We start from the raw sequence: 10,500 nt of genomic DNA, 5'->3' as shown, positions 1-10,500 counted from the left end.
AGCACATATTGAACATCGGTCTGCGTTTATGGACCTGCTTCCTGTCTGGACTTCTACTGTGGTGCCCAAAGCTCCAAGAAATACATTTGAAACAACATATATGAGTCACTACGATGGCAAATTAGGGCCATTGTAGGTATAAAAACAGAGGGGGGGGGGGGGGCAGTATTCCAAGAAATAACTCTGAATTTTCAAGATTAAATGTACGAGAAAAAACCTTGTATATTCTCTGGGATTCTAAAGTCATAAACTCCAACCTCCTACGACCTCATCCAGATCACTACGTTGTTTTCTCCTGAATTCACCACGATGTTTCTTCAAAGTCCAGATGCTGATGATGATGATGGTGATTCAGAGCTAAAATCTCCAGATTTAGTAATGCAAAGTATAATTTGATTAGGTCATCGCCTGCAGGCGTCATTGCACGGCAATTCATGACTGTAATCTCTGAGAAGTTTTTTCTCACAAATGTACCAGTTAAAGAGTTTTTTTTTCTCTTGTCAATGAACAACTTAAATCTCAAGTTTTTCTCTGAATATTATCAGTAAAGTGTGAAACTCTCTGTCTTCGGCGTGAAATGATCCGTCAACGGGATTTCTTTAATAACTTATTAAACAGATTTTACTTTCAGAGCAGAGTCCTCTCTGCCAAAATAGAAGGGGATTTATTTGCTTGGAATACTCAAATTCATGCAGAGCAGGCCAACGTGCAGCACCTTGCTCAAGAGCACTTAGGCAGCCATCCCCACACTAGGAGCGTTGACTCTCCCAGCAGTCTTTAAAGTCGGCTCGTTGTAATCACAGTGTTTGTTTACAGTTTGGTCGATCAGAGAGAGAGATATCACATGACAAACAGACCTGATGAGGATGTGATCTTTCAACACACCCACACGTGTTGATGGCCCGATTCCTATAAAACCATCAATAACTGCTGCTGATATGTTCCTCTCTGTCTCTCTCTCTCTCTCTCTCTCTCTCTCTCTCTCTCTCTCTCTCTCTCTCTCTCTCCCTCTCCACATTCTTTCTTGTCAAACATTTATCCATAAAAAGGTTGCTTCAGTGAAACATAATAAACACATGGAGTGCTTTTAAAATACCCCAAATTCCAAATGGGGATTGGTGTGTGAGAACATTCAGACTGTTCAAACTGGAATAGGATTAATAAAGGGTATATTTGGGAGGGGAGGGGAGGGGGGGGGGGGGGGGTTGTGTCTCCTTGAAGTGAAGCATAAAACCCAACTTCCCAACCCCCTTATAAGGCATTTCCCTGGGAACAGTGGGAGGGGGAGAGGGCCGAGCGATGCAGGATATTCTCACAGGATGTGATGGCTGGACAGCAGCCGGAGCTGCGATGTGGAGCGTCAGCTGAGAGCAGCTTCTTCGGCCTGCGGTGTTTGCCTGGTGACCGTCGATCTCGAGTGGGTGGGTGGGCGTGCTGAGGATGTGAAATCAACACAAGATACCGAGATGACTAGTTATCAGCTGAAAGTGAGGTAAATGTTCAGCTCTCTGGAAGGAAAAAGCCTTCAGGCATGTTGTTGTTTGTGTTGCTGTAGTTGCCGTAGTTGTGTTGTTGCTGTATGGTTTGGTTGCTGGCAGGACTTAACCGTGGGAGCAGATGTGTGCATGAAGAAGAAGTACTCAGATCATTTTAATACAAGTAACAATACAACAATGTAAAAATGCTATTAAATCCTGCATTTAACTCCAAATTAAAAATGAAGTAACTAGTTTACAGAAAAGGTTTTACACTTAAACCATATGAGGCAAAGTACATATTTCAATATTTTACATAGTTTTATTATTACTTTTAAATACTTTTCAATTTGAACTAGGCAGGAAAACTGTTAGTTTCCTGTTTCCACCTGTTGATGTGGAAACAGGATCGTGGTACGTCCAAAGTAGAATACTCCATATAATATTACTATCCATGTGATATTGGTGATAAGAGGTGACTTTCAAACTGCATTGTGAATTACATTTTGAGGTAAACTATTATTTAGTTACGGATGATGTTCTCTCTTGACGTATAAGAAATGACTTTCAAATTAGTCAACGGAAGTCTGCAAGAGGAAGAGGGAAGGGTGGTGGACTTTCACCCAGGAGACTGTGCGTGTGTCCTGTGGGAAACCAGCAACACGCTGCCTACACATGGAAACTGACTTTTATTGTGTTCTTGTTTTATTCGGTTTCCATTTCAAAGTCATTTTAAGCCAAACCAAGTAATTGTGTTGCCTTAACCCAACTTTTTTAGTTTTGTAGCATTTTTGTTTTTACATTAAATTGAATTTCAAACCATAAATTGGGGAGAAAATATATTTCCCTCGAAATGTCCCATCCACTGAGTATCTGTGATATTGGTGACCTTATTTTGTCATGGATTATGTTCGCACTTATCAGAAATTGGTTTCAATCTGTCAGTCTGTATGTGTGTGTGTGTGTAGTGGAGAAGATGGTCAAAAAGCACATGACTTTCACCCAGGAGACTGCTGTCTGTGTCCTGTGTAAACCAAGTACTTTCTTGTGTTTGTTTCAATTAGTTGTGTCGTTTTGTTTTGTTTTAATTTACAATGTTGACCACTTTTTCAAGCTGTTTTAAATCAAGGAGAAAATCCATTTCCCTTGAAACGTCCAACCTGCCGAGCATTCAGCCATATTGGTGATAAGAGGTGCCCGCGAAGACCTCAGGATATTAAGAGTCACAGTCTGTCCACCTCGCCGCCGTCTGGCGAGAGTTACAGCTTCTTTCCTCGGGCCAAGAGTCTCCAAAACTCATCTCCACATGTGTTAGGGTTTGGATCTTTTCATGCGTTGTTCTTCTTTGCTGCATCTCATTACACAACGCTGCTGCTGTGACAGCGAGTGAACCGTGAGTTGAAAGTGCAGTTTAGTGGAGACCGTAAACAACATGATTCACTTTAGCTGTCAAATAAATGTAGTGGCGGTAAAAAACACGATTTAAAAGTGTTGATCTTTCTGGCTGATTAACGACCACAATGCTTTTTTTACTTTTAGTAAGTTTCAACAAATGACCAACAAATCCAAAGGGTTTTCAGTCGCAGCAACTCAGTGGTCACGTGGAGGTCTGACATGGACGTGTTGGGAAGATTTCAACTGAACATTTATCATTTTTAACACTGAAATTAACAACATATTAATAATAGATTAAGAGTAAGGGAGGTTTAGAGCAACGATCTAAATCTCAAACCCCGACGTTGATTTGAGTGCTATCTGCAGATAATATGGTAGATGGTGCGTGTTTTGGGTACTTACCATCACTGTGATAATAATTACTCCCACATTCTTTACCCTGCTAGCTCACGCTTTTTCGTTTCGTTTGGGGCAAATTGATCAGGAAATATTTTTTGCAAGTTTCCACGAGAAATAACGAGGCCCAGAACGTATCTCGTATACGGTGACTCACCGAAGGCCTGTCAACAACAAAAAACTCAAACAATAACCTCCAGTGCAGAATTGCCTTTAAGTCACGGAAACACTTCAGCGTGTTGTCTTAGTCATCCGTTCTCAGTTCTGCAGCTGAAACACGGCGCCGTACGGCGTAAAAAGAGAAATGTCACTATACAAGTGACAAAAAGCCCCTTTTGTGTCTCATAAATAGCCCTGTCATTGTCATCATGTCAGAGTGGAGGTAGGCTACCTCCCTCTTCCTTCCCTTTTCGAGTCGTATCACCTCCAGCATGCTTCCTGCATTCATGTGTTTCTGACTCTGTGTTCTGGACTTTGTGCTGCAGCGCCATGGCCACCGCCTTCCCGCTGTTCTTCCCGCTGCTGGTCAGCAGCGTGGCGGCATCCACACATCCTCCCCGCCACCTCCCTGCATGCAAAGTTGTAAGTGAAACACACACACCACACACACATGTGTCTTCTAGTCGAGGTTCACCCTTTTGACTGTTAAATTCTCAATTTTTTGACGTCTTTCATCACATTTTCAGTCAAATAAATACTGAGTATGTGTTCATGTGTTTTTAGTTTATGTCTGACAGGAGATGAGGCACCTCATCCATCAGGCGCTTGAGGTATTTTCAGATTATCTACAAGCAGGCGGCTTATTTGGAAGCTTCTGACCGGAGCAGATCTGGTTTATTAGTTTAAGCCGCGCTGCCGTCAGACCTTCAGGACAGAAACATGATTTGTCTTCCCTGGAAGGGAAACTGTGTTTTCGTGTGCCGCGCTGCAGAGGTCACCCGTCAGTGACATCTTTTCCACTGAACTGTGTTTTTAGCTCTTTGCTTCTCATGCAAACTGCCAGAAAATCTAGTTCTAACTATGTGACAAACTGGAAATGTGCCACTTCCTGCAGGCTGGAGAATTTTCTTTTACAATGAAAGACCAGCAAATACGTAGAAGAGCTTCAATGAAGTTGAGTTGAATCACATTCAGTGTCCGTCATGTCTGTGCTGTTGCTGATTAGTAAAGCTTAATAATAATAATGATAAGAAATAATGAGAATAATAAGAAAGAATAATAAGACTCCCATAAAACTATGGGAAGATTTAGGATTATAGGATTTTATCGCTGATCTGGATAAAAAAGATCTCACACTAAGTTGATGCATTTCATTGAGAAAAGAAGTTAAAGAGGAGTAAAAAAATATAGCCTGATTTTAAATCCAGAACTAACAGAGCAGAACTTTTTTTAATTTGATTTATAGTATGTATAGTATGTTTTTTCTGCTGTTTTATGAATATTTATATTTTAATATGTCATCATTGACAGAGGAGAGAGCTTTTATCTGACGATGCGTTCTGTAAAATCTGCCAGATTTGTTCCTCTATCAAACAGACACGAGATGTTTTTGTTTACGGCTGGAAAGCAGTGAGGATCCCACAAACATGCCAAGAAGCTCCATGTACTCGCCCGGAGAGAAAGCACAGAGCGAGACAGTTTTATGAGCTGTTTTTGGACTGGAGGGGTCTCTGGCCATATGGCTTCAATTATGAACTACACTTAATAACTTGAATCTATGAAGGGGAAGACATGAAGACTGTTGGGTTGGCAATAAAGGCGCGAGGTGTGTGTTGTCTTTAAAAATCTGTCTATTTAAGCTGTTTCGCTGGTTGAAAAAGTAAATGGCAGTGGATTTATTTAAAGAGAAAAAGCCTTTTTTTTCTTTTCATTAGATCATAAATCTCAGAGGACTTTGTTGCTGCCAAGAACAAGCTGCAGATACATTGCCTCATAAATCGACCCTCCACGTATACGTAGCCTGGGTTGTGTCATGGTCAGGCGATCTGGCAGCGTGCCGACGTAATCAGACGTGTGTTTTGTCTTTTCTGTTCGCAGATCCAGATGGATGCGTTTTGCAGCGACCTCAGCCTCAGGAGTGCCCCAGTCAACCTGCCTCATGGCGTCCAAACGCTGGACCTCTCTCACAACCAGCTGCAGAATCTCAGCCGGGAAACTCTGGCGTACCACACCGGCTTCCACCGTCTGAATCTCCGCTCAAACAAGATCCACTTCATCCAGCCGGGGCTCTTCAAAGACATGACTGACCTCAAGGTCTTGGATCTGTCCAGAAATCATCTGAATGTTTTCGCTCGCTCCAAAACCAACATCGGGCCTCTCACTGCCGTGGAGTCACTCGACCTTTCGAGCAACGGGCTGTACACCGGGATGTCGGACTACTTCCTGGCTGATTCTCCGTTGTTGGAGAACCTCTCCATGAACGGCAACAGCATCACCAAAATAGCTCAAAACACCTTCAGTGGATCCTCGTCGTTGAGGAAAATCAGCCTCCACAACAACGTCATCCTGGAGATCGAAGACGGCGCTTTCGACTCCTTGGGTCACCTGGCTGAACTCGATCTGTCCAAGAACTCAATCACGTGCATCACCGACTTCAATCTGTGTAATTTGAAAGTGCTCAATCTCTGCAAGAACAGCATGGAGCTTTTCCAAAGCATGAGATCAGAAGATTTCTATAAACTTCTCCACCTTGATCTGAGTGAAAACAAAATGCTTTACTTTCCTCTTCTCCCGGGAAACAACGTGCTTGAATACCTGGACCTTTCACGAAACCGACTCCAGAGTGTCAACGTCACAGGAAGTCCTGACGAAAACACCAGGGTTTTTTTTAATCACCTGAGATACCTGGACATGAGTTACAACCAACTCAAAAGCATGCCAGAGTCCTTTTTTTACTGTATGGGGTCACTGGAGATCCTGAATGTGAGCAATAACTGTATAAACTCGTTTTCCATCACTACCGAAGGCCTTCTGCAGACTGTGAAGATTATTAATCTCAGCTATAATTCGCTGCAGACTCTGGTATTTGGGGAAAACACTCTGCGATCGCTGGAGAAGCTCTTCTTGAATGGGAACGACCTCACTACACTGGGCCATCAAATATTTCAAAGGCTTCCCAGCATCAGACACTTGCAGCTGCAGCAGAATAATCTGAAAATCTGCTCCTCGAACCAAAGCCACCCGGATCCTCCAGACTGTGTCTCCTTTTCTTCCATACCGAACTTGCAGTTCCTGGACTTGTCCGAAAACGACCTGGAGACTCTGCCTGCCAACGCGTTTGCAAACACCCCTCTTACGTTGCTGGACTTGTCCCTGAACCTGGGGTTAGACATGGACAAAGACTCCCTCTGTGGTCTGGAGCACACCCTGGTCCACCTCCTCCTGAGGGAAAACAACATTTCCAGTCTAAACACAGACTTGTCGTCGCTGACGGGTCTCAAGCACATAGACCTGTCCACCAACCAGCTGACCACCCTACCTATGTGGAGCAAAGACTCTTCCATAGAGTCGCTAAACCTGCAGAACAACAACCTGGTCACCCTGGACTACAGAACCATGCTGGCCTTGGAGCACTCACTAAAAACCCTCTACATGGGCTCCAACCCTCTGAGCTGCTGCAGCAACCTGGAATTCCTCCACATGGTCCAGCACTCGGCCGTGGTCGTCCCCGACATCGAGACTGTGACCTGCGTCCACGAGGAGTACTCGGAGCCGGTCAACATCGAGAAGGTGACCCAGGAAATGTGTCACAGAACGGCCGTCCAGAGCTACATCATCCCTGTCGTCGTGGTGATGATAGTCGCGGCGGTCGTGTTAGGGCTGGTGGGTAAATGTTGCCACTTGAGGAAACAAAAGCACGATCGAGGCTTTAACGCTTAACACGAAGCCATGAAGGAGCTTCATATTTGGGACTTGGTTGGCAGTTTTAACTAGAGACAGTAGAAAGACATGAATGTAGCGTCTGCGATGTCACTCAAAGTCTCTTTAAGGGACCATTTATACTTTTGATTTGGGGTTACCGCGACCATCTCGGCCAACGAGAGTGAATAAATCTAAATTTGTTCAAAGGGGAATGAAGCCTCTATGAAGCTGAAATGGGACACCCAAGAAGCAACCACAATGGCTGCCTGATAGGCTGAGACACCTGTCAATCAAGAAAACATGTCTCCTTAATGAAAACAATTACCTTAATGAAGAAATTACTCCCAAAACCTGGAGATGACTCAGCATTTTTGCACTTCTGGTTCCCTTCTGAAGCTTTTGCGTGGTCGCTAACAAGCGGCCGAAGAAAGCTACAACACGTCATCACACAGAACGTGGTGTAGTTCCAGCTAATTTCCTACAAAAGGCGACAATCCATTTGTTTTTGTCAAGGGAACCAGGGCGATGCTAACTCCTGGGTTGGCCTACAAAAATATGTCATCCCTGCAGCGCTCTATGGAAAAAAAACATTTTTATAGTTTGGACTTTTCTAGAATTTAACCGTTTCTTTGCAGTCAGCATCTAGTGGTCATTTCAGGAACTGCAATTTTACAGTTTTAAGGCTAAAGCAGGAGTGTTTCCTGTTTGTTTAACAAGCCACATGCTAACCAGCAATATGTTTATTGAATGTATGAGGATTAAATCCACACTAAAACCCTTCAACACTGTTGACCCTGCCAGAAAACCTAAAGCTAATAGTTTGAATTTTTGGAAAAATATGCTTATTCGCTTTCTTGCAATCAGACCGAGCTTGTTAGCTTAGCTTAGCATGAATACTGGAAACGGGGGAAAAAACTAACTCCTCTAAAGATGACTAATAAACATGTCATATCTTCCTTATTTTTAACTTGTACACAGATTAAAAATATGAGATGTGATGTGTTGATTAGAGAGTTTTTGAGGTGCTGGTAGCAGAGCTAAAGCTAGCTGTTTTCAGGATTTAACTTAAGCTCAGCTAACTGCCAGCTAGCTGTAGCTTCATATTTTCACAGTGGGATCATTGAACTTTTGCAAGAAACCAAATATGAGCATATTTTCTAGCTTAATATTGAACTATTTAAGTGTTGAATGAAGGGATCTTTAAAATGAGTGAGCGAGAAAAACGAATCAGACAAGCAGAGTGTCGACACAAATCAGATGTCTTCACTTAGTAAGAGAGTCAGAGAGGAATTTTCCTTCAAGCTAAAAATGTAGGGCAACACAAACACTACAAAATGTCAGGAAAACAAAATGCTCTCCTCGTGGATGAAGATGTACGATTAAATGAAGTATAAAGAAAAGTCAAAAATAGTTTTTTATGAAGCCGTCCAAGCTGTCGCTTTTACCCAGATTGCACTTTAAATGTTCCTCTTGTGTGTCTTGTTCTGTCAACACTAAGAATAATTTTGTTGTTATAAAAACTAAGCTGGACATTTTTAAAGAGTGTGTTCTCTCTATTGATCCCAGGCCTGCAGTGGAATACACACAATATCTATGAATTTGATGTGAGAAGTTGAAAGCTGGGCTAAGCACTGACATTCATGACTGTGATACTCCGATGTAGAAGTATATACATACTGTATATTTTTAGGTAAATGTATATGAAATCCATCACTGTATTGTAGTGGGCTACACTGGGTCCACAGTTTCATACAATTTTAATGTGCTTGATCACATCAAGCTGTTTCTTTGCTCATGATGTCATTTTGTAATGTAATGTAAGAAATATTTTGTGCAAAATGAAGGCCATTTTCTACACTTGCTGTGTGGGATGTTATTTGTGTCAACCTCTAGTCGTAGTATTCACAACAGCCCTTTTCTTTTCTCCTCATTATTCAGCCAGTATCTAATACGATACCTGAAAGAGAATAATCGTATTTTACTAACTACACTGTAAGTGCCAGTCTGCAAAGGATTTAACAGGGTTCATGAGAAAAAAGCACTTAATGATAGAAAATTAAACTGCATGTCATTTTAAATATTTCTCTTCATTATTGACTTATTCAACTTTTGTCTGCCAGTTAACATTCATATTCTATAAATTATTTATATTCTGTATTCTTTGATGTTTAAAAAAAATATATATTTTTTTTTTTATTTTTTTGAAAAAACAAAATGGCCTTTCCAATTTGAAAAACAATTAAATTTGAATGGAAGCTGTTCCAGATCTCCGCCTCCTCATTGAATTATCAGTCAATTAATTGTTTGTCTAATGACAGATAATTAATCAGCAGCTATTTAAAAAATATATTGTTTACGCTATTTTTCATAGAACAAAAATCTCAGTAATAAAAGGTGCATATTTGCAGGCCTAGCCAATGAAGTAAGGGTATTTTTAAACGACTGTAAATATGATTTGTGTTCTAAGCGCGTCACTCGTATTTTCTGACCAATTAAAAGCCTGGCGTACCCGTGTGGGTGGGGCTGACCTTTGACCGTTGCGCCTTATGAAGTTTGTGTGCGCAGTGCAGTTAGCAAGGAGGCTCGTTAAACTGACTAAATCACAGCGTCCAAGTTATATAATGATCGAGTACCGAGTTATAAACACGTTAAGGTACATATACACAGTAATATATTTAAAGAAACCGCGTTCAGAAGAGCAAGAAGTACCGGAAACAACGAGCTAGCTTAAATGAAGCTAACACTCGGAGGAACTGCCGGTTTGACTTCGCCCGTGAGCCCGCAACTTCCCGGGGCAAGCTCGGCTTCACGGCCGCCGGCACGTCGGTGTCAGACCGGTTCTTCTCCGTGGATGTACGTGACCCAAAACGCGGTTTTATTAGAATATGAGTTAGTCGGTGACTTCGCGACTAAGGAGAGACGTTTTCTACAACAGCGGGATTTAAACCAGCACCCCGCCGAACAACGCGGCTTCACAGGCGGATTCATTGATGACGTCGCACCCGCAAGACACCGGCGGCGAGACACCGGCGGACCGGCGGCGAGACACCGACGGACCGACGGTAAGACAAAACGCTTATGTTCGTTTTAAATGCCGTACTGTAGGTGGTACCACTTTTAGTAGATTTGGAGTAGTGGGATAAGCGTAATAATAATAAACAAAATATTAGTATTTTCAGAGTTGGAGACCATTCCATAGTATTATTTAGTAAATCTCACATTTTGAGCCAGAATGTACAGTACTGTGTTTGAGCTTCAGTTCCACGTCGTTCTGGCTGTATTTCACGTAACCCATCAAACGATGTCTGTATTGCAATGCTGGGCGTGTTAGTGGACGAATGACGGAAACTACGGTAGTTTCACTTTGTAAACA

The 10,500-nt window shown here is 42.3% G+C and overlaps 1 protein-coding gene across 1 annotated transcript; it reads left to right on the top strand.

The window, feature by feature from the left end:
* Positions 1-1,283: 1,283 nt before the first annotated feature.
* lrrc32 (leucine rich repeat containing 32) lies at positions 1,284-9,284 on the top strand. Its single transcript, XM_084029887.1, has 3 exons — positions 1,284-1,492; positions 3,752-3,848; positions 5,304-9,284. Exons 1-3 carry the CDS (start codon positions 1,467-1,469, stop codon positions 7,143-7,145), a joined length of 1,965 nt encoding a protein of 654 aa, XP_083886013.1. The 5' UTR covers positions 1,284-1,466; the 3' UTR covers positions 7,146-9,284.
* Positions 9,285-10,500: the final 1,216 nt, after the last annotated feature.

Source organism: Eutrigla gurnardus, assembly GCF_963514095.1.
Source record: "Eutrigla gurnardus genome assembly, chromosome: 15".
Classification (NCBI taxonomy): domain Eukaryota; kingdom Metazoa; phylum Chordata; class Actinopteri; order Perciformes; family Triglidae; genus Eutrigla; species Eutrigla gurnardus.
This window is presented reverse-complemented; position numbering and strand designations above follow the sequence as displayed.